A 25,163-nucleotide genomic window follows, 5' to 3' on the forward strand; every position below is an offset into this window, starting at 1 on the left:
TATCTCTAGCCATGAAAGACACAGACCAATTCAAAATCAGTAAAGTTCAACTTGGAGAAAACAGACTATCTAGAACTGGGGGCAGGGATGTGAGGTGGGGCAATGACCACAACGCTACTATTCTCAGAGATGATACTGCACCTGAAGCTTGGAAACTAAATTTAAATATACTTGGAATATGGAGCTGAAAATCTCCTGGAAAGTAGAGCAATTTGAGAAACAAAAAAAAGGGGGTGGGGGATCGAGAGAAAATTCCTAAACTTCAGCCAAGTGTCCCCTCCTCTGCACTTCTAAAAAAAAACCGAGCAGTGACAAAGTTGTAGGCACAGACATACAATAGATGAAGTCTGGCACCACTGTTTAGGAAGACCTGTTAACTGGGACTACATTTAATCAGAGTAAGCTTCTGCTAACTTACTGCAAGATCATCTTTTGCACTCTAAAGCAACTCTTTTTTCTGCCAATGCACAATCACTTTATCTGTCAATTGCAGATTCTTAACTTTACCATTTCCCGTAATTGACCCACTAATTTCATAATCTTCTCACCAATCCATCGACTGCAAAGGGTGTTGACAGGCAGCAGTAGCAGTATGGTAGAATCAGGATTTGAATAGAATTGCTTTTTAAGCACAAGTTTGAGACAACATACAAAATGAGCACGTTAGGTAGATTAAGCCTTCTATTCACTGTAATTAGTTTACCCAGTTCATTTCTGATAGATAAAACCAAATTCAACTGTATAACACCGAGTCAGAGTGCCTTTAGCTTGGAGTGACTTCGTGTTCCCCTATCTATACTCTTTTCTGGGTGAAGATATGTTCTATAAGATACATGTAGCACCCACAATCCATAGTAAGCAAATGAAAAAACTATGCAGCACCTGTAAGAGTAGGAACTGCTACTTTTCAGGTTTTCCTACTCCTAAGGCCAGGTTTATTCTAAGCAAACCTGCACCTGAGAATACTGTACACCATACTTCTACCTTCAGGATGGACGAGACAGAAATTAAAATATTTGTTGGATTTATTCGTAACTTGAATGTGGAAGACTTATTTTTCTGATTTTATACTTTGAAGCCAATTAAGCAAGCATTCTTCAGAACATTGGTCAAGTCGCTAACAACTATCATGAGAAAATAAAATAATTCCCCTACAAAAGACAAAGAGCATACACAGCTGTGGCTTTTTCAACCCAACATTTGCACTGAATGGTATCAGTATATTTACTTGGAATATCTAGTCTAAGTTTAAAATTGTTAGGGGGCTGGTGAAATGTCTAGAAAATGTGGCCCTAGAAACTTCTTAGTGCTCATATATAGTATACATTGGACTTTATCAAAACCTTCATTGTTCCCTATGTAATAATGCCCGATATCATTTTACTAGATTCAATTTGTTGTACTGCAATAAAGCGAGATTCTGAAAGAATGCTTGTAAGCTAATATACACAAAGCTGACATGTAAAATTTCAAATCTTTCATGACAGAAGCCATCAAAATAAAACATGAGAAATAAAAACATTTTATCTGTGTATTCAGAATCACACACAAGTTACCTTTACAGTTCAATTTACTATATAGAAATCATTTGGGTTTTGTGTTTTCAGTTAAATTCTGAACCGAGATTACAATATTGTAAATTAAAAAAGATTGTTACATTAATTCAGTACTTTTTTTAGCATACCAAATTGAAATACATTAAGTTCAAACTCCAGGTTTATGGCAAACAGTCTTCAAATACAATACAGACATTTCTTAAAGTTACCATATCATTCACATTGATTTTGCAACTCTGAGCTGTTATACATAACAGTCCCCTATGGATACGGCAAAACTGACATGCCACGAAGCTCAAAACTGTACCATCTTTTAAAAGATTTGGCATTTCTGGACCACAAAGCACAACATGTAAAGAAGGTTGGGAACAATTCCTCCTCGTTACAGTTAAAAAAGGTTACATGGTAGCTTGGAATTTTGCATAAAACCCCATATTACATACCTTGGGGAAGTCCAAGGTATAAGATGATAATGGATTGGGGTTCTAAATTTGTTTTATCAGTAGAACCCATAAAATTCAAATGGGCATTAATCAAATCAAAAAATATTAAGCACCTACTGGTTTAAGAGATTGAATTTATTAAGAGATTCATGATCTGATCAATTTCTTTACACCTTGAAATCGAGGTGTGAAAACCAGCTATTAAGTGCATTCCAAACTTCTCCTATGTAGCACAGGTAGAATTTTCTGTCCATTGGCACCAAAGTGAAGTCACATTTCCTCTTGGGAGACAGAAATTCCACATCTGAACATAGAGTAAGTTAGGAAAAAATGACCCCTGTTATTTTATTACTATTGTGATTCTGAGTTCTAGGATTACTAATACACTAGCAGTGAACAACGCAAATTCCTGGCAACAACTGTCAGGTTAGTGACGCTAATTCCCTTCCCCCCAATCACCATAAAATTTTAGTATGAAAATTAATAGTAGTTACACTAAGCTGAACAAATGGGAAATAATAAAAAACTAAGCAAGTAGCTAAATAACAAAACAAACCCTTAAAGTTTGAAATCATTGTAATTGAAAATAGGTGTGCTTCACTTCACCTCCACCCCTCACAATTCTGAATTTAAATATTCCGTGCAAAAGAGCATCAGGTTTCTGGATATAGATGTAGCCCTTCTCTAAGTTTTAGTGCGCTACAGAGTTTTCTGCAATTTTTATTTCCCTCCCCCTGGGCTTATTCAAAGTGTTTAACAGAATCTTCCATTTCAGCTGAAAGATTTTTGATTTAAAGACTAAGTTACTCTATGCATTCTATCTATACAGAAACACCTATTATTACAATTGGTTTATGCAGGATTAACATTTTTGGTGTTAAAATTGTTAAACATCATGCTTACTGCACATCAACTCTCCATGATGCATCTGAACTTCACAATGATTTACCAAACATCTTATTTAAATTACTAATTAAATAACTGAAAAATGTACTGAGCCAAACTAAACTTAAGTGGGCTATAAAAGAAAATAGCCTTCAAAACAGTTCATATACACATCTATTTCAAAACTACCTTTGCTAGCTAGCCCCTTTCCCAAAGTTTTAGCCTGAAAAACAGTAAAATCTACACAAAATTTTATTGCAATCATACAAGGGTTACATTAGGTCAAATACAACAAATACTATGATGCAATTTTACATTTATTAAACTACAGTTCAAAGCACAAATTTACACATTCTAAATACACTAAACGTATCTAATGAAGTCACACTGGTCTTCCACTGACATCTGATATATCTGGGTGAAAGACATTAACTTTTTACAAGACTTTTAAACATGAATCCTTAGTATAAAAACTGTGTACTTGTATGTAAACGATTTAATGGGGAACCCAATTAATGGGCTTCCATCTCCACTAAGTCATCCATTTTGTTGCATATTTTATTTTAAAAGCTTAAGGGGTGGGACAAACTGTGTTTAAATCTGGATACATTATATCTAAATCTCCCAATTATTCCCCAATGAATTATAGATGAAAGCTGATTTTTGTCTGGTCCCAAATAGCTATTACTAATAGTTTGTTTCCGAGAGAATTAAACAGAATAAGGTTGTTTGAATTTTTTCCACACTGGAATGCAGACCAGACAAGCTTAACCTGCAACTTCAGATCTAAAGAAGCGTTAATGCCTGTTTAAGCTTCGGTGGAAAAGCTGTCTTCTTGGCTCAGCTGAATGCAAGAAGGCACAAAGAAGAAGTTCTTCATCATTGTGTCTGAAGTAATTCCAGCATCTTGCATCTCATACCTACATTAAAAAAATGCACAATTCTGAATTTAAGCACAAAGGCTACACAACCACGTAAAATATGGACAATGAAATAACACTTAAAAGATGAACATTTTGCTATTACTTGCAAGTTATGAATCTGTTACAAATTAAAATTAGTAAACATTCTGTCACCTCGAATTTCCAATTTGCTTTAAAATAAAAACAATCACCTTACCAATCATTGAATGACATCATGTAATAAATAGCTGGCCTCTGAAAATCATTAAAAGCAGATGGTTCATGGAAAGAATCTGCTCCCATGTTATCAAAAATAAGCCAATCTCCCACATTCAGCTCAGGAAGAAGACAGTTTTCCACAATTTGATCAAGCTCATCACAGGATGGACCCCAAAGGCTGCTTGTAAACAGAGGCTCATCTTCCTTGTATTTCTGTAAGAAAGGAAAGTTTTTTTTAAAGATTAAGGTTTTACTCATGCTGAATTTGAGGTACTGAATTTGAGAAGAGCATTTTTCACTATTTCCAAGCCAATGTACCCAACGAAGAAGGCAGGTCTATAACCAGGGGCAGTGGTGCTCCTTAACGCCTTCTATGGCAACAAAGGGATCAGACCAAAGCCAGAGGAATGCAATCCTCATTAGAGGGCAATATTCTCCATCTTAAAACATTTCTCCGAAAATTGGGATGCATCTTAAAAATAACATCTCAGTTTATAAACTGCCAAGAGCAGTTTTGGTATTATTTATAATAAAACTTGCCTTGTGAACCTCTGGAATGGTATTTAAGTCCTCAGACAGTTTACTTGCAAAAGAACCATAAACACCATCATTCATATAATACACGAAGGCTGGTTCATCACTTCCGGTTTTTTCTACTGAAAAAACAAACAAAACAAAACAAAAAACAAGAAAAATGAAAGTGGATTTATAATAAAATGTCTAATATAGTTATTACACGAAAACATTATCAAATACATTGAATATTTATTGACTGATTCTTAGTTTTCACATCTCAAAATATTTAAACAAAAAACCACACATATATACTGACATACTTTCAACAAAATAGCCTTTAAAAAAACACACTTTACAAAGGAATATAACCAATGAACACATGAAAAAGGTGCTCTATTTCCTCGGTCACCAGATAAATGCAAATTAAATCTACAATGAGCTACCACCACCACCACACCTACTGAACAGATAAAAGACTGACAAGACAAAAAAATCAGTGAAGGTGGGGCACAACCAGAACCTGCACATATATACCGTCAGTGGGAGGTTAAAATGGTATCACCATTTTGAAATCTTTTAAAACATCTACTCTATAACCCAGAAATTCTATTCTTAGTCATTTCCCTAAAAGAAAAAAAAAGTGTCTATCCATAAGACTTTAAACAAGAATGCTAATAGTTTATTCATAATACCCCAAAACTGGAAAATATTCATTAGTAAGAAAATGGATAAACTGTATATTCATACAGAACATCAGCAACATGAAACGAAATGGTTCAGATATTACACTGATGTCTTTAAACAAAGTAATATACATTATATGATTCCATTTATATGAAGTTCAAGGACAGCTCAAACTAATCTATGGTGGAAAAACAATCAGAAGAGTATCTGGTGAGGGAACAAAATTGAGAAAAAATTCTAATATATGAAAATTATATTTTGACAGGGATGTTATTGTAAGCCTTAACTTGTCAAATTACATATATACTTAAGTTGTGCTCATTCTATATAAACTTATGTAAAAAATACCCCTTAAACAGATACTGAATCTAGTTAAATGACTTGCTTTTTTGCAGTGGTATGAGGTAGCTATTCTGAAAACACTGTGTATTCTAAACTTAAGTGTGTGTGTGAGATAATGGGAGCTAGATTTCTCACTGTTGGGAAAGGGAGTTGCAATATGAAAAGGGATAAAAACAGAATGTACCCTGTGGGTATGTTTTTGACATACAGATGTTTAAGAAATTAAAAAACTCAAAAGTTAAAAAAAAATTGCTCAATTGAGGAAAAAGCTATAGAAGTCTTCTTAATGTAGAAGAGCACAGTGCTACATACATTTTTTATTTAAAAAGTTATTCTTATAGACTGTCCAGTGCTTTTTTGTTGGTTTGACTAGAGAGATTAAAGATCCCTGCTGGCCCTTGTTATGTAAGAAAGTATTTGGCAGATTCTCCCTGTGACTCATCTGACTAAAAGGAACACAATAGAGACATCACCCGAAAACACTGGTTCTTAACAGTTACAAGAATCAATCACCTGGGGCAAGTGCATCTAAATATGCATATCTAAACATCAGCACCAAGAATGTTGGATTGAGGAAGTCTTATGGAGTAGGACCTTGGCTAGGGCATTTTGAAAGCTCCCTAGCTACCTATACCTGGCTAAAGACCATGTACAGCTAGCTTCATAATCCATAAAATGTCCTGTAGGGTCACCAACCCCTTGGGCGTGGATGAGCACCAGTCTGTGGCTTGTTAGGAACAGGGCCCCAGAGCAGGTGAGCAACAGGTGAGTGAGTATAGCTTCGTCTGTATTTGCAGCCACTCCCCAGCACTAGCATCACCGACTCAGCTCCACTTCAAATCATGAGGTGTTAGATTCTCATAGGAGCACTGGTCCCTGGTGCCAAAAAAGTTGGAGACCGCTGCTCTAGTATATTTACACTTTGGTATCTGATAAGTTCATCTTCAAAATAATTGGAATTATCTATTAACAGAAATTATAAACTTTGTAACTTACCTCCAGAGGAAAATTTATCATTTTCAACAACTTTCTTTGCAATGATATTAACTGCAAGTGTAAATGCAGAAGACACATAATAACTTCCAGGTTCTGAAATTATCTTAATGCCAGATCCTTCAGGAAAGTAGACATCCAACAAAGGGCTGATAACATGATTAACCTATGGATTTAAAATCCCACATTATGGTTTCAATATTGGATAATTCAAACTACAGACCATTGAACTTTGTTATTTAACAGGTATCTGCAAGCAAATAGGCTTTCAAGTCATCAAAGTTTATCTGGTATTATCCGATGGCATTAATTAAAAAAAGAAAACTGTAACACCTATGGCTAATACCTACTGGTGATTATTTAAAGCATGCTTCTGTCTCTATCACTAACATCAGTGGACCAAATTTCAAATCAGTTTCTAGATTAGAGAATGTGGAAGGAGGGCAGGAAGGTAAAGAGTGATATGTATCTGGACAAAACAGCTTAAGCTGTCCAGGTTATGAAAAACACTCCCTGAATGCACAACACAACTGAATAGAAACTTTCTGTGATAAAATTATGCTACAGGATTCAAAAATTTTATTAAACTTTTCAAAGTTAAGTCTTATGTTTCCTTAGAATTTTAAACAGATATGACAGGCTTTTAGTTCTTGCTACTGTAAAAACCCTAATCTACCCATCCACCACTTAACTGGCAAAGAATAAGAGATTACTCCAAAATGTCCATCCACTGAACAAAGTTTACCTCTTCCAATTGAAATTCAGTTCCTGTAAAGCCTCCACCAATGTCTAACATGTTCATTGTGAAGCCAAATTCTCCCTAGAGAAGAAAAAAAAAAACTTTTCAGTGCTTTTCCAAACTGTAATGGATACAAGGACATTTCAAAATCCCTCTCCCAGAGAAGTAAATATCTGTTCTGACCTTTAGTACAAAGTTTTTTGGTTTCTAACGGAAACTGATTAATTCAATGTTATATATATTAGCTTCCTGATATTGTCTGTACTATCTTGCAGACAAGTAAATTACTATTCCATTCCTTTATCTGCTTATAAATTGTGACTATATAGACCTCTGCTTATATTATAAAAAATTTATGTCATAAGTATGAAAATACTTCAGAGGTAGAAAAACACTGAATTGTAACATCCCAGCTTTAAGTATCAAAACAATTTAAGGAAAAAACTTACAGCCATGTCAAACACACATCGAGCATCAGAGAGAGCATGTACATATACTTGAGACTCTTTGCAAGCACTTGAAATATGAAATCTGAAAGAAATAAGAGGAATAAATTTAAAGCAGCCAGTTTTAGAGGCCCTTCCTGTAATTCCTTTCAATTGTTGGTCAACATATTGACATGGTTAAGTGTTTGTCTTAACTCCACCAAATAAAGTATTAGAAGCACTAGCCTCTAATCACCAACTTACAAAACCTGCCTTTCTAGAAAAAGCAGTGTTTGGAAAATATTGTAAGTTTACAAACAATTTTTTAACAATGAGTTATCGGTCATGATTCATGGTTATCAGATGGGAGGAGTGCTTTTATGTATACATGGTAAAGTAACAAGCACCACCAATAAAACTGGGTTATAAATCTTTTATTTAAATGTATGATTTATGACAAAATATTAAAAAGGGTCTGTGAAATAAATACAAATGAACATTAATCCGGCTATTACTGATACTTATCAATATTACTTAAGTAATAAAGATTCAGAAAATACTTAAATTTAATTGAAATATGATTCTGTACTGTTTGTGGAAGTGGTCACACAAATCTGTTAAAATTCATAGTATACACCCAATTTTCTGTTAACTTAAAAAATAGAACTTATGAAATAGAAATATGAAAACTCTCAAATATATGTCTATATTGTCACGTAAGACTTAACAGTGTTGAGTCTTCATCCATTTTGACGAACAATTTAAAAAGCAAGATCTTGTACTATAGTGAGACTAGCAATGGACTGGCAACTCAGAAAATCTGGAGCTCAGACTATGATCAAAACATTAACTCTCTCTAGGTCTCAGTTTCCTCACATGTAAAACTGAGGATAAAATTAGTCTACTAATTTACTGAAGTGCCCCTGAGGGATAAAAAAGGTGAAAGTCTTAAGGATAGGGGAAAAAAAATGAAATGCTATCTACAACTTAAAGCTGAAAGCCATTTTGGTATTCGTTGGAATTCTAATAAATCCCCTACATTCAATTTAAAAGGTGACATAAATGACTAACTCAACTGAAATTTTACCTCTTTAACAGGGGATGGGGACATACAGGTATAAAACAGTTTGAAGGATAAAAATGTATTTAGTTTTCCCTAAACTAAGAAAAAATATATATATATATTAAACTGAAAGTTGAACTATTAGAGGGAATACAAATGAAGTCTTAAATGAACAATCAGAAAGATTGTCACCATAAAATGAAGTTTAAAACAAATACTCACTTAACCCCAATAATTTGGACATCAAGTTCCTTAGCACATTCCAAGACATGCCTACAGTTCTTCAGGGTAGTGCCAAACTTCATGTTACCCTCTTCACCTCCAATATTATCTTCTGTTGCAATATGTAGTAAGACCCTAAGAGAAGGGGAAGATGATTGGGGCAGAGTTGGTTTACATCATCATCAGCACATGTGAAGCCTGAAGGTTGTAGGAAGTGTGTTGAATATGTTGCCAGAGCTCCCAAATCCAGCGACGGATGAATCAAGCGAACCTAATGAAAAACAATCCTGTATAGAGAAAAAACTAGCAATTAGGGCCTAAAGCATGACGCTTACAAGGATGGGAATTTGGAAAAAATGCAGGAAGTTATGACTCTGTTGTAGCAGCAAGAGTCGGTAGGGCTCTGTAATGAAAGACGACATTACTTTCAAATGAAGTCCATCAGTCTATAAATCCACCTAGAAAGACTAAATTGAATAGCAATGCCATCATTGTCTTTCAAAAAAAAAGCATCAGGGCCTTAAATGTTTGAAATTTCCCAAATTGTTCTAGCTGAACTTCCACCCACTTATTCTGAATATTCCTCCTATTAACCACATATTTAACAAATCTTCAAGTAATTACAAACCACCAAAAACTGTAAATATAAAAATGCTGTTTGTAAAAATGGTTTTCCCAAAGAAATCCTGATGAATTACTGATGATCAGAGGGGGCAAGTGTGATGAAAGCAAAATTATTCTACGTATGGGTACAATCAACTCTATCAAGAATATAACGTTCAGTTTACAATTTAACAGTAAAAATTCTAAATCAGGGCTTGTCATAGAAAAGAAAGTTTTTTTTTTTTTTACAGAGACAAGTATTTCTCTAGAATTTTCTGAAAAAGCCCTATATCCAAACAAAGGTTTTCAGGGTAATCGATCCTATCAGAGTTAATTTTTAAGAATGCCAGTAAAGTCAGTAAGAAAATTACATACAAGGAAAATGTGGATATGATATACGTTTTTCAGATATAACTCAAAGAAAGCAAACAATTTTGAGCTAACAGACTTTAAGTATATATTCTAAAGTCTTCTTGACATAGCAGTTCATGACATTCATTTTGCCTTAAAATCTGCTTTTAAAGAGTAAACTTTTTAACTAAAAAAAATCTTGGGAATGGATGCAGGAACAAGTAAAAAAAATTACACTTCCTGTTCAAAGAGAATTCTGGGCCTTAAAGAAACCCCTTGATTCACTAAGGACCAATCACCTTTCAAGAACTTTATGGCCAAGGGCAGATTTTACATCCTCAGCTAACCAGGAAAAAAAAGCTGGCCAAAATAAATCCTGTTCCCAACAGGACAAATAACTAGCAGGATTAATGTGGTTATGAAAAAAATACAGCAGTGGCCCTAATTATCCCATCAAACACATCATCACCTTTGATTTAAAGATTATAAATTTATACCCTAAACTGCCCTTATCTCATCCCAATTCCACATGATGGTCAGGAGTAGGTGGCCAATAAAATGCTATTAGTATTTTCCATATAGAGGCTTTAAATAAATTACAATACACATCACAGCTCTATATAAGTGCCTCCCCTCTCCCCAGGCTAAAGACAAACTCAAACCCTAAGCAAGCAAGATAATATTCCCAGTTACTTAGTTTTACACTTACTTGGCATTTGGGTGATTACGTGCAATTTTCTTCAATTCAACTTCACTATCACATGTCATGATGTTCACTCCAACTTTTGCTGCATACTTTATCTGAGACACTTGCTTGCAAGGACTTATGTAAATGATGTTTTCTGGAGATACACCCAATTCTTGTACTAAAGCCATTTCAGTCTGTAAATACAGATTTTAAACAGTGTCATCTAAAAGTCAAAAATTTCTGTTACTTTTCATTCAATAATTACCTCTAATTTCAGTTAAATTCAAATTACATGAGGTTAAATTAGGATTTAACACAGTTCATATTCTGGTAACGCTTACTATATTACTGTGTTAAAAACCTTTAAAAAGGTATAATTACCATCAGAGAAATTTCACACTTTAGATTATTTTGTTTGTCATCAGTAACTTGATCTAGCTAGCTCTAGCCTAAGAAGAAATAAAAAACTTCTGATTGATCTTACGGAAACCTTCCTTTCATAGGTGCACTTGAAAAGTGTGTAAATTTCCATTAGGCTGCAAATTTAAACAAGAGTTTAAAAAACCACCCAAAATTCAAACTTCCTTGCAGTTTTTCTCCTATTGCTGTGGGTAATTAAAAGTTAAAGTGAATTTTAAAATGTTTGTTTAGTGATAAAATAATGAAACAAAAAATACTACTTACTTTACTGGAACAAGCAAATCCAGTTCCAAGAGCTGCCAAAATCTCAAGTACAGCTGGAGTGGAGTTGCACTTTACCGTGTAGAATGGCTTTATCTGAGCCACTACGTTCTGCCACTGACTGTGTTTCTTCACAATCTTTCCAAGATCTCCCACGAAAAATGCATTTTTCCCTGTCTATTATGGTTATGAAAAAAAAGAGAAACAATCAGAACTATTAATAATAGAGTACCATTAATTAGTAAAGAATGTCCTTTTTCCTCCACAAATGAGCCAACATATATACATTTACATACACTAACATATTTAAGGCATATGGTTGAGCAAACAACAAAGGAAAAGCTAAACGCATCTGTTCTTTTTAAACTTGACTTTTGGCTGTGCTATACTGGCGTATATAATAGTCTGTACTTTGATTTTTAAAAATATTACAGTGACTATTGCCTCAATTTTACTTTTCAGAGTAGAGGGAAAGGAGATCACCTATTTTCTTCCATGCTTTCTGCTACTGTTTAAAAAAATAAGCTTACTCTGGCAGTTCAGCATTTAGTATCCCAATACAGTGAGTAGAATCAGGAATGCTAAACAAAACAAGCTATATATCTCCATTATAAGTTGCACCTAATGACGAGATGGTAAAACAAGGGAACAATTACACTGGGCATCCATTTTTAAGGAGACAAAGTTGTGTGCAGAATTAGCAAAATTAAATTTAAAAATATACAAGTACACAAAATATCTGATAAACCTGAATAAAAATACTCTTCCCTCAAAAGTAAAAACAAACAAACAAAAAAACTGATTTTAATTAGAAATTTGGAAGAGATCTGCAATTATTTCAAAGTTGTGGCTACTCTAGTGGTAGACAGGACTGTACATGTCAGCCACAGCACTAATTACTCGATGTTGATTGGCAGACAAAACAATCTTATTTAGAATATACAACATCCAAATATTGTTTAAAAAGCCATGAAAATATTACTGCTCCCTACTCTTTAAACACATTTGAAAATGTATATTACTGAAATATACTGACCAAGAAATATACACAAGTGGAAATTACAGTTTATGTGTGGCAGATATGGGACAGTTGTATTGAAATTACCCTATTCATAAGACGACATGTCATTTCTAATGTTCTGGAGACACATTTTACTGAACATAAGTAACATGAAAACAATTTAGAGAATATGGAAAATCAGCTCCAACAAAAAAACTATCAGTAAAGCAATAAACAAAATTGATTCTATCAGTAAGTACAAAACAAAAATAAATGATCTTAGGTAGCAGTATATATGATTCTACAAAAGCTGACCCTTGGGGCAGTAGAGTGTAAACGGTCAATACAAATTATCAAATTCTCAGCACCATACACAAGCAAGATTATCTGGAATAGAAATATAAATCTACTAAAACATACAGTTGAGAAAAATGAGTAAGAAGCCATGTACTAATGAGGGTAGCTGAAAACATTTTAAGAAAACAACTCACAAGAGCCGAGTGCTAAGAAGCAGCAAAAGGGCTATAGGAAGCATTTTTTTTTATAAATGGGTGCTAGAAAGAAAACCTCATGGCTGCCGAAGGGGAATAGGTGAGAGTGTTTAGATATCTTAAAAAAGATAACCTGGAAAAAATTAACATTTGAACAAGGTGCTTTTTATTAGATTAATATCTTGGAAATAAAGCACTGTTTTAGAATTCAGAAATTTGAGAAATGTGAGATGGCACACTTACCAGGGAATGTTCATAAACATAGTTATCAATAACATTTCCAAGGTTTGTTCCTTCATCTAACAGGCCAATGAAGTAGTTTGCATCATCAATAAATCCTTTCATCTCAGCCGTATTCCACAAAGCCGAAAGTCATAAACCAGGAAAAACAAGAGACGGGCCACCAAGCCTTATGTCTGGGTCCTTAGAATATGCAACAAACTGTCAAAATAGAAGTTATTGCAAAGTCTATGTTATTTCACTAAATTCAGTATATGAGTTGTCAATGAAAGTATGCTAATGTCTTAATTCACTGAAGAATCTGTGTGATCACCCAACAAACATTAATATCTTTTAGTGCCCATATTAAAGTGAATGTGTATTTTATTCTTTTAAAAGCTTACTATACCATTTCTTGGTAAGATAATCCATATATGTGCATAATTTATTACATCAATATGGTTACCATATTTACAGAGTTGCTGACCCAGTCTGTTACGAGTTACCCTTGTTTTGTGGTTCTTCCATAATGAATAATTTTACTCATTTTAAGAAAGCTAATAAAGTATCTGCACCAAAAACTAAAATACTAAACTTTAATACACTGCCAGCCACATAAAGCACACCACCAGGTAACTGCAGATACATGTCTTTTAAACAAAATTCTAGAGTATACAAAAATTAAGTAATAAAAATTGGTGGAGATGGAGGGTGATTTTAGCTTTGTTACAGACTGCTGCCCAGATCAGGTTAGCGGTATGAGGTGAGCCGATTTGGTGAAAATGTAAACGAGTAGGTCACTGGTCTTGGCTATGTCATTTCATACCTGTGTAACCCTAGGTCAATTTCTTTAAAACTTCAGTTAACTATTCTAACTTTCTTTCTCAAAAGGTAGTGTTTGAAAAATATATATATACAGCATATGAATAAAAACTCATGTTTAAGTGCTGGCTCAGAATTAACCTTAATAATTAAGTTACCAATTGCCATAAAAACAAAAAATGCCATCATAATTTGAAACTGGGTAAAAGCTAGTTACCTGTACACATCCTAAACCATTTATAAGAACTGATTTTTAAAATGGCACCAGACTAAATCCAACTCTTCTCCAAAGAACTCTTTCCCCTCCCCCAGATCGCCCATTTTCCTTTGGGGCAGCACATATTGATATAAAGGTTTATCTTTTTTGCTGAATTCACCGGTCTTTAGGTTTTTAGGAAAGGAATTCTTTTAACATAAAGTCCATAAACAAAAAAAAAGTCCTTCGGACAGGATACTATTTGTTTGGTACCGATTTTCTTGTTGCCACATTAACAATGGGCATAGACCAGCTAGCTCTTGGTAACCCATCTTAAGACTTGCACAGACTTTCCTGTGTATTAGACTCTTCCTCTCTGTTCCCCCAACCCTGGTCTATGCTAGTTTTCACCATGGGTGATATCCCTCATCCCAAAAGTATACTTCATTTCAATGATTCCCAAAATGTCAGTTTGCTGGTTCCACCAAAACGAACTCATCAATAAGCTGGTCAAATTTCATGATAGACTTAGTTTTAAAATTTTTGAAACACTAACAACTTCATTCTCAAGAAATCAATTACATTTAGTTCAGCTCGTCAAATCTTTCATGAAGTAAAGATTAGGATTTTTATTTTACCAAAGGAATTAACTTAGGCACATCTCACGAGACTTAATACTTATAAAGTCCAATGGTAGGCTGCACATTCTCTAAAGTTTGTTATACTAGGACTGGTGTAAATCTGTGTCCAGAAAGTATACATTTTAGGCCTGTTTATTATGAGCAATGTAACTCTAGCTGGAACATCAATTTTAGGGAGATCACCAACTATGCACTAAGAGAAAACGGAGTAGATAAAGGCTACTCATTCAAAAAAAATCAACGCAAAGGTTTAAGTATAAAAAGAATAAAAAGAATATAGTAGGAACTTCCTGTTAAATTGCATTACAAATCTTTCTGGCAACAGCTTTCATTTATTCTATCAGTGAAAAATTTTTTAATCAAGATCTTTAGCCTAATGAATGTCTCAGGACATGAGATTCTTAGGTATATTCTACTTATGTATGCAGTATTTATTTGAGAATCTTAGGCTATCAATTATGGACTACCAACTGCTGCTAAATTCAAGCAGTCTAGCTTTTAAAATCAGGACAAGATGAACCTCACTTTCCTAAAACTATAGTGCTTACACAAAGGGTAATTTTCCTCTAACATCGGGACCCTTAGTACTTACAAAAAAATATCAGGCCTATTCCATCCAGTCTTACACTTGCTGATGGCCACATTCTTCAGAGCTTTTTCTAAGATAGTATGGTCAAAGATAAGAATTTTTCCCCCAATTAATTTCAAATTATGTAATCTATAGGTTCCACTCTGCCTGTTAAAACTGGCTTAAATCTAACAGTCAACGTTTTTTATAGCAGTGTGCCAGACACTGTTCTAAGTACACCGTCTACACAACATTAATTCTTTTAACCCTTAAAACCATGATGTGAAGTAGAAACCCCACTTTATGGTTGAAGACACTAAGGCACAGAACTAAGCTAGCTCGAGATGATCAAATTTCTGTTTAAAAAGAAAACCTGTCTCCCCAAGATCCCATCCCTAGAAAACAAAAATTCCTTTTTTGGAAATCCAACACAACTATCAGTTTCTTTGATAGAGCTTTATCGTATCCCCATAATCAATCAACCACTTTTCAGACATAAATTCTCATAGTTGTTAATAAATTAAGTTTATTTAAATATTGTATAAAAACATCTTATCATGCCTACTCATTCATAGCCTTTTAACCTTTCTTCATGTGACATTATTTTGTACAGCTTAACTGTGCTGTTCTTTCTGTATCTTTTGTCCGAATCTCAGGTAAACCTCAAAATTGAATTTTTTTTTATCCACCTTTATCAACAGTTTACACACAATAGTGCTTCCAATTTTGACAAATACATACACCTGTGTAACCACCACCATAAAGATAAATTCCCTCATGTCCCTTCTGCAATAAATTCCCAACGTAGTCTACTTCAGGCAAATGCTGATCTGCTTTCTGTCTAATCTGACTTTTGTAGAAGTGAAATAATTTTAAACACCGAGGGCCAAACATGAATAAATATCAAGCATTCCCTGTTCTAAAGGAAAGACTATGCTTGTGGAGTGACTATATTATCATTGAAATGGAACTCTCAATTCAGAACTAACTATATTAGTTTACCAATCCCGAGGTGACTCACAAAAGGACTCTCGTGGAAACATGACAAAAAGGATTAAGGGACTAATGCACTTGAACCACTAAAACAGATGTGGTAATGTAATATTTGATTTCTCCATACTGAGCACTGCAATGAAAGCTGATTGAAACCAACACTAATGAAGCCTTTGCATAACAGATGGTGAATGGTGATAGGTGAGCTCCGTCTCAGTTTATCTTCTTTACTTAAATGCTCCCTAAAGGTTTTGATATAATCGTAATTCCAAGCCCAGAGTTGGTGCTAAGAAATAGATGAACAAAGGACTTCACAACTCTTAAGGATGGTGGCTAACAGCAATAAACTCCCTTGCGGTGTGTTGAAAACAATCCATCTTTCACACTCTTAAAAGAAGCCCAAAACCCTGATACACAAGTGACCCACATGTAAATGCAAAGCTCAACAGTCACTTACTGCTAAACACTAAAAGCTATGCTCAGGGAAAAACTAATTCATCAAAAGAATCTGCAAAACACAAAGACCTTCCTTTCAGGAAAGAAGTTTTCTAATAAATTTTGAGCCAACAATTCCTTTTGTTCAAATGAACTGTCACTTAGAAGCACAATACTTTCAACAATTGAAAGGCTTAAGTATGTGGCTAAGGGTGGGCTAATCTTTACTGAGTATTTCCTACCCCCAATATTGTACCCCAATCTCACTGAAGGAGTCCTAAGAAACAGTCCATAATCATACCTCCAGGAAGGAGTCTTTGCTTGCAATTTTCTTAACATGCTTTCTTAGCAAAAATACTTTAAAGTTCTACTGTCACACAAAGGATGATTTATGTTCTACATTTCTGCCTTACTTAAAGCACTTAAGATATATTTTGTTAAAATGTTTTCAAGAAGCATTTAAAGTTACTTGGTGATATGTTAAACCAAAAATCTGTGATACAAACATGTTCTAACAAGTCAGAATGAAAATAAGTGTGCGAATGTTGGGGGTGAGCAGAGTTTATATTATAGGCCATATCTGCCAAGTTAATACACCTCAATTTTAAACACTGCAGGGAATTTCCAGGAACTTTTCAATTATGAATGCAGGCTCAAACCCAGGTGGTGATGATGAACTTCTCAATGCTCCAAATCGGGATAAAATTCCCAAAAGACCCCGCATAGCTTTTTATGGCTTGTAAGTCAGAACTGGGACTGATTTACTGGCTCCAACACATTAAATGGACTACTACACTACATACTATAGTTTGCTGCTGCTGGTCATTGAATTATTTACATTAAATTTCAGAAAATCTACTCTACGTAAATCTTGCATTCTCTCTAAATGCTTTTGAACTTAAGAGCAAATTTTGAATGATTCTAAAGTTTATTTTTATCATAGATACTAAGAAGTGCCCTCTACTCACAGTTATTTTCACAACCAAAAATATTAATATATGATGAAAAAAAGCTCAGCTTATGTTACACTTATAGAACTGCTGTAATCATAATACTATTACATTTCCTGTTGGACATCGTAGCTAGGAAGAAAAAAATGTTTAACATTCCTTACATACACCTTCATATTGGTATTTTGATAATACATTTTTTATGAAGCGCTGCCAAAGAAACATAAGGCTCCAAAGTACTGCACACTGCTCTCCCTGGAGCCTTTTATGAGGCCGTTGAGTCCTCATGTTCATCGAGAAGGCAGCTCCAAGAGCAATGGGCTGCAGCAGCTGGGCACTTGCCTTGTTACACACCTGCTACAAAGGCTTCTACAGTTGATTGTACTTCAGAAGAAACTGATACATCTCTCAAATAATCACAAGATAATTCTGGCAGCAACAGCCCACTTGACACCAGGCTGGATGAATATGTCTTGGATTTCTGAAGTGAAGACCTCCCTGGAAGTAGAACAGGGAGAGCTGAAAGGTTGAGAGTACTGTTTCAGAGACATCTAAGCAGGAAACCCAACCTTATTACATCAACCACGTTTCCAAAGGAATTTTACTTATTAAAAAGAAGAACATGAGATTTTTTTGGAAATTTACACTATTACTCTGAAGAAGCCTAAAGGCACTTCTTTTTTTTTATTGGCATTTGCTGATTTAGCACTCAGCTCACAGCTTTAAAAACAGACACAATGCTATCAAAGTCACCTCTGCATTTTACCTCCTACAGAAAAATGTTACTTACCACACAGAATAACTTTAGAAATAACTGGGCAAGAGGCTAATAAAGAATGACTTTGGCACTATGGATATGAGTATTGGAGCAGGTTTAAACCCCTAAAAAAAGCTGTTCCAAGAAGCTACAAACTGGAACTGGTAAGTAAGAAGTTCCAATAAATTGTGCGATCCTAAGACCACATGAACTTTTGCCATGCTGGACCCGAAATAAATGATGGATAATAACAGCCTACATTGAGTACTTAGAATAATTAGATAGATGGGGTTGGTTTGCTTCAATCAACAGTAAGAGGAAAGCCAGTAATGGCAATAAACTCCCTTAAACTTATTTTTCAGGTGATGAGGTTGAAAAAAAACTGAGAAACCCAAGAGGAGGTGACTGCTAAAAGACAGACAAGAACAAGAGTGAAGAGGAGATATATGTAAGAGGAGAAAAAGGACCTTAAAGGAAACAAGCCAACAGGCTAAGTTTGAACTGCCTGTGTAAATGTGCCCAATGAAAAACCTCACAATAAATTCTATAATTCATCTTAATGAGAACAAACTATGGGCTTTTCATAGCAATATACTTCTGCATGTGGAACTGACAAGATTGGGCTCCCTTTAAAAATGTGTCGACTATTGATGTGAAAACTAAGGTTCTTCTCAAGAAGAAAAATCCCTCTGGTAATTAAGATGTAACATTAAAGTTAACTATTATAACAAAATACATAACCATGTTAATTTCAAGCTTTCTAGCTTTCCTGGTAAAGCACAGGGAATGACCCTTTCAACAAATGCACTTACTGTTTTGATTACCTTCGAAAAGATCTCACTGTCACCCCTCCAAGAGGAAAACTTATTTTTATTACACATAAAATATATGTACAACCATTGCAGCAAATATCAAGAAATAGACTGAATACCTCAGAAGCTTCCACATTTTGCTAAGGTGGCAGTGACTGCGCATCTACCCTAAATAAGCACGTTCAGACTTTTCTAATCATCATCCTCCTGTTATTTAATAGTTTTATTCTATGTGTCCCTAAGACATTGGCTTCACTGGTTTTAAACAATAAATGGAATCGATTTTTTTTTTTTACCATGACATTTGCTCAACTTCAGTTTCAATTCATCCATGCAAACAGACGTGACTGGAGTCCATTAATTTTCATTGCTGTGTAGTATTCTACTGTATAGATATCACATTTTTTATCTATCAGAACTGGACACCTATGAGTTACTTCCCATTTTTTTGCTATATTGTTTATGACATAATTTTCTGCAATTACTTATGTACCCAAGGGCAATGTGCTACTTTATATTCTAGTACAAAAGTCTATCTAGTGACTGGCAGTTTAAGTAGCATCAGTCTAGGCACCCCAGTTTAGGTCCATATTCTTGAGAACGGCTAGACTATTAGTGAAAAATAGTTTTCAAGTCTTTTGCTCATTTTCCTTTTTTTCCCTCCCCTTTTCTTATTTATCTGCAGGAGAGCTTCACAAATTTAGGATAGCATATCTCTCTCATTTTGGGGAGTGCGTATTTATTTTGTTATAGTGTCCAAGTAGGATAAAAGTAGGATATTCAATCCTACTTTTAGTCATGCCAAATATTACATGTTTATCATGATGAACCCAGATGAGCTAAAAAGATACTATACTTATTTAGGAGCCCTTTATAAACTGGACATCAGAAGATCCTTACAATAAAAAGCAAGAAAAAGATAAAAATAATCTAGTCAAATATTTAACATAAACCTAATATTGATTTCAGTCTACATGAGCACAGAATCATCATAAAGAGCTGTATCCAAAGAACATGCTAGGTAACTAAGGTATTCAATTAGAATATAAAATTGAAAAATCCCTGTAGTTAAAGAACAAGGGTTTAATTAAATCTAAGGAGAAAGAACAGAAAGAATGTGTAATTCTTATGACTGTTATTAACAGATGTTTCAAGATTATTATGGCTACTACTACTACTCACATTCACAATAACAACTATCTTAGAGATGCTGTCCAACAAAACTTTCTCTGACGACTGAAATTTTCATTATCACTGTCCAAAACAATAGCCATTAGCCATATATAGCTTCCAAGAACTCAAAATGTGGATCACGCAACTGAGGAACTGAATTTTAATTTTAGTTTACATTTTTAAAATTTAAATAGCCACCTGGCTAGTTGCTACTGTACTGAACAGTGACGTTCTAGAGGATGCTGTTTTCCTAAGAAAATTTTAAACTAAGGATCAAGTCCACATAAATTACAGATTACACCTTCTCCCCATCCCCCCAAATAACTGCTCAAGGTAACAAGACCAATTCTCATGTTTACAAAGCCAGATAGTAAGGGAATAAAAGTTAACAAAAACTCCATACGTTGCAAGTAAGTCCTAAAGAGAGATTTGAAATGTGTGCTTACATAATTAAGAAAAGACAAAAAAGTTCAGAGCGGAGCATTCATTCCAAGAGAGTTTTTCTTATCTTGGCTCCTGCAGCAAGTCAGTTACGTTACAGGCATTTAAAGACCAGGTGGCTGCGTATGGCCGAGGCAGAGTGAACTTCAGCCTAATCCTTACAACTCAGTATGCTGCACAAATATTTTCTATTCACACCATAATGTTCTTCACATTATCCACTGGATTAAGGAAAAGGATGGCTAACATTGGATTAGAGAAAGAAATCGCCAAATCTTTTTGCCATGGTTAGCTTGTGACAAATTGCTTAAGTGTGTATGAATGACCCCAGAATGGAGGTGAAGGACAAAAATGCTTCCTAGGCCTTACCAGGATGTCAAGAGCACTTCACTTGCAACAGCCCCCTTAGGCTTATCTTAACAATAGCCAGCCTAAAATGGCAGCCTAACATTTACCTACATTTTAGTTTAGAAAGTACAGTTTACACAATACCTGATTTACTAGGAGAGTTGGAATTAAGTGCCTCAAAAAAATTTTTTTGCGGGGAGGAGGCAACCCCAAACTCAAAAAACTCTGAAATAAGACCAGGCAAAGGGAGTGTAGTGAACACACAGATTGGTAGTCACTATTTATTCTCTGGGCTCAACTGTCTCTTGCAATAAATGGAAAAACCATTTTATTCCCTTTAAAAATTGGTCTACACTGCTGTCTAATCTTTTTGGCCCTCCCAGAAGATTCTAAATTTGCCCAAAGAAAGAATATCATGTCCCCCAAATCCTGTTTTATCCATTAACATGCTATTATTCACATTGTGCTTGTACAAAATACATTTTTTGCTACTTTTACACAAGGCAAAGCAGCATCTTCAAAAAACTACTCTATGCATGCATGCCAAGGGGATACACACACTTTAAAAAATGGTCCCTAATCTGTATATTTCAATAATAGTTTGTTCAACTTCTTGGTGAAAGAACATCAACTATTGAATGTACTACTGAATCAAAATGTCTTTTTTCCAGAAGAGTCAAAAACCTGCCTTTTCTACTGACAGTTAAAAGCAAAACGAGAAAATAGTACCAGTAAACTCATAAAGAACATTTTATTTCCCTAGTTAAAATAATATCAATTTAGGTACAGCAAGTTAAGATGTGTGTAAATATAGTAACCAAGAAACAACATATTTAAAATGCTAATGTTCTTATGAAGTTCCTACATGAACATAGAGTCAACTGCTATCTGTAATGACAACCAGGTAAAAAATTTTAACAATCAATTAATTGAATTCCTTTTCTATACTCAGACACAACGCAACCTTAAAAAGTATATGCTAATGATTAATTCAATCTGACTTCATCACCAGATCTGCTAACAGAAGCAAATTTAGTTTTCTGGGAGTCTTTAAAAACTTTCCACTAGGCTAACTTATTATTAATTATAATCAGATATAACTAAACGTGAAAATCTAACCCAATGGAAAAAACCACTCCAGCATAAAACCCTAAGAAATTTTTTAAAAGGCGTGAAAAAAAACTTTCCCACAATTTGAGGTCCTTCAGTGATCTGAGATATTATTGGCATTGAGGTATTTGTCAAGATATTTTTATAGTGGACCCATATACATACATATATTGTAAAGAAAAAATTTTATATGTAAGCAACTTCTAAAGTTACCAGATACTTAATGAAATGAACTCAAAATTCAGATGGTCATTTGAGTTAAAAAACCTAAGTTGGAAGCCAAGTCCTACAGCTTAGACCACCTGCAAAAAAATGCTACTGGAGTATTACATAGTTGAAACAGAGCCCATATAGTTATATGCTCTGCAATGCTATATGCCAAGCGTTTTCCATGAAGGCCAGTGTGTTAAGTCCTTTTAATGACTTCTAGTTTTCCAAACAGTATTGTTGCTCCACAGAAAATTAATTCCAGGATTTCAATGTCCAGTATAACAAACTGCTATTAATATCTAAGGACATTTCCGAACATAAAAATTTCTCTTGCCATTTTTACTAATTCTAGTCAAGAAATCTTTGGAGTGAGGTGTCTTTTCTGAATTCAAAATCTCTCAGATTTCAGAACAGTAGTATAGTACATATACTTCATATATATTATGTAACACTCTCTAGGCTATGAGTCAACACGGCCCTGTAATCACATTATTTCTGCAGCAAAATTTAAGATTAGCACTAAATGGGATAAAGATTTTTAAAAAGCCTCAAATCAGCTCAGATTCGGGTCAAGTTTTTGTTCCCAAATCAGCTTAGGTCATATCAAGGAAGCTATATTTTCTTCTTAACTTTTGGATTTCGGAATATATGAGTAAGGGATTGTGAACCTGTTGCTTCACGTCAACTACTAAAGTTTCATGAACATATTATGTATCTGAGCATAATAAATAAGAGTCACTCTAACTGCCAGAACCTGCAGAATAAATAATATCTTTAACATAATCTATCTGTGCCCAACCAGTCTCCCCGAAAAGGAGGGGGTAAACTATGACTTTCCAAGTTCTACATATTATTAAATATTCTAAGTAAAGATTTGGCTCCATCGGTTCATTGATATTAGTTACTCAAGTCTAAGAAAAACATCACTAGAAATGTTAAACATAATGCAATGTTAAGTTTCTATTAAAGCAAAAAGATTTGAACTGAAAGCCTATCTTTTAATACGGTCTCCCTTAAAACATGAAGCTTTTTCTTAAATTTCCATCTTAGAATCTACCCATGACTATTACAACTAGATCCCACCCAAGAAAAATTTTAAGTTGCCAAGTCAACTTGGGAAAAACATTAGACATGTTGGGAAGTAGAACAGATAATTAACAAAAATTAATAGATAACTGACTTGGTACTTAGATAGTGGCAACAGTGCTTCTCTTTAATATGCACATGTCACTTGGTTAAAACGCAGATTCTGAGGTTAATGTTGCTTTTCCAAAGACTACAATTCATGGTTAATTTCTCGGAGAGAAATAATTTTAACAGTTTAAAATTAAAAGAACTATTGTAGTTCAACTTTATTTTCCAGCAATTGCTCAAATTCACACAGCTAGGAGAAATTCAGTGTGGGAAATCCTCCAGAATCAGGGTTTTAAGTCAATAAAACTTTCAAAAAATCCTATTAAACTTTTCCTCTTTTTAGCCTTTAAAAAACCTGAGTCTTAAATTGTCATTTGAGGTTAATATCAAATGTGTCGAATAGGTTTGCTTCAACATACCCTACCTAAATTTGATAAACACTTTTGACAGGAATCTGCTTAACAAGATCAGACTAAAACACTAAATTGATACTCTAAGCTTTCCTGAAAATTTCAAATGTTATTTTCTCCAAGTCTCTGGCCAACTTAAAAACATGCAAACCTCAACATCAAAACCCAAATTTCAATAGCAAATCTATAAATAATAAAATTTAAAAATAAACCACACAAATCTAGCAGCATAGACTCAAGAGTTTATCGTGGAATTACATTTTGCACAAAGATTTAATGCAAAAGTCAAATGCATATAGAAAATCAAGTATAGTCAAAAACTACCCTTGAAAAGCTGTTCGAAAGATGGCACACTGGGAGACATATGTATCACCTCTCAGTAAGTCCTCTAAAAGAAATCAGTTTTCTCCCACCAGCTGAGTATTATATAAAATCATTCTATGAAAAATAGAAACTTTAGAAATCACTGTCTGGCAAGAAGCTCAAAACTAGAAAAAAAAAGAACTAAGACTCACCTCTCATACCCCATGCTCTGGGATATAGCTTCAGTGAGTAGACTTGGAGAGCAGTATTTTTTGCTCTACTTAAAAACGTCTGATTTTTTTTCCTGATTAAGCCCCAATACTAGAACTCATCAAGTTAAATAAATGGTTTGAATGATGTGATAAAATACTGCCCACATCTTAAATTTAAAAACCTCCCTCCAACTTACATTAAAACCTAGATTAACAAGATTTCTTAAAACTTAGCCTATGATATATACTTACGTACGTATGTTATGTATTCAAAATAAATGTTAAGTGATTGACTGATCCAGCCATTGGTAAACAAAGCTTATAATTGAATCAGTACACCTGTAAATGTCAAAAGCTCTACTTTAGAACTTTTAAAGAGCTTTAAGAGTTACAGAGATAAATACAATTGCCAGGTTTTGAAAAAGACTGAGCAACAAGAACTCTACTTCAATTTTAAGAGCCCCCTGCATAGATGTGAAAATACTTACATGGACAAGTTAGGAGATGGAACCCCCCTATCATCAGCTAGGTTCCCAAGGTGGCTCAGCGTTGAAGTCGAACTGCTCTCTATACAGCACTTCTCCTAGGCCCTCTGGATAGTTGTATACTTGGTCAGAAAGTTCGCC

The 25,163-nt window shown here is 34.4% G+C and overlaps 1 protein-coding gene across 5 annotated transcripts; it reads right to left on the reverse strand.

Moving 5' to 3' along the window:
- Positions 1–1,506: 1,506 nt before the first annotated feature.
- On the reverse strand, positions 1,507–25,163 carry AZIN1 (antizyme inhibitor 1). Of its 5 annotated transcripts, none has more exons than XM_023538411.1 (12): positions 25,026–25,163; positions 17,982–18,125; positions 13,047–13,244; positions 11,316–11,489; positions 10,653–10,825; positions 8,990–9,124; positions 7,729–7,810; positions 7,286–7,360; positions 6,544–6,706; positions 4,546–4,658; positions 4,004–4,218; positions 1,507–3,804 (listed from the first exon to the last, which is right to left on the reverse strand). In XM_023538411.1, the coding sequence occupies exons 3-12, from the start codon at positions 13,146–13,148 to the stop codon at positions 3,693–3,695; spliced, it is 1,344 nt and encodes a 447-aa protein (XP_023394179.1). In that variant the 5' UTR covers positions 13,149–13,244; positions 17,982–18,125; positions 25,026–25,163; the 3' UTR covers positions 1,507–3,692. The 5 variants fall into 5 exon arrangements, with proteins under 5 accessions (XP_023394179.1, XP_011371555.1, XP_011371556.1 ...); XM_011373253.2 differs by having other exon boundaries at positions 4,546–4,661; XM_011373254.2 differs by having other exon boundaries at positions 4,546–4,661; positions 17,970–18,125.

The sequence above is a fragment of the Pteropus vampyrus genome, unplaced genomic scaffold, assembly GCF_000151845.1.
Source record: "Pteropus vampyrus isolate Shadow unplaced genomic scaffold, Pvam_2.0 Scaffold222, whole genome shotgun sequence".
NCBI classification, from domain to species: domain Eukaryota; kingdom Metazoa; phylum Chordata; class Mammalia; order Chiroptera; family Pteropodidae; genus Pteropus; species Pteropus vampyrus.

Bases quoted from the DNA above. Each gene is read 5' to 3' on its own strand.
- AZIN1 (XM_011373252.2), bottom strand. From the start codon at position 13,148: ATGAAAGGATTTATTGATGATGCAAACTACTTCATTGGCCTGTTAGAT. The intron at 10,826-11,315 runs GTAAGTAGTATT...CTGTATTTACAG, and splicing joins GATTTGCTTGTTCCAGTAAA to ACTGAAATGGCTTTAGTACA. The intron at 3,805-4,003 runs GTAAGGTGATTG...TTTTTAATGTAG, and splicing joins ATGATGTCATTCAATGATTG to GTATGAGATGCAAGATGCTG.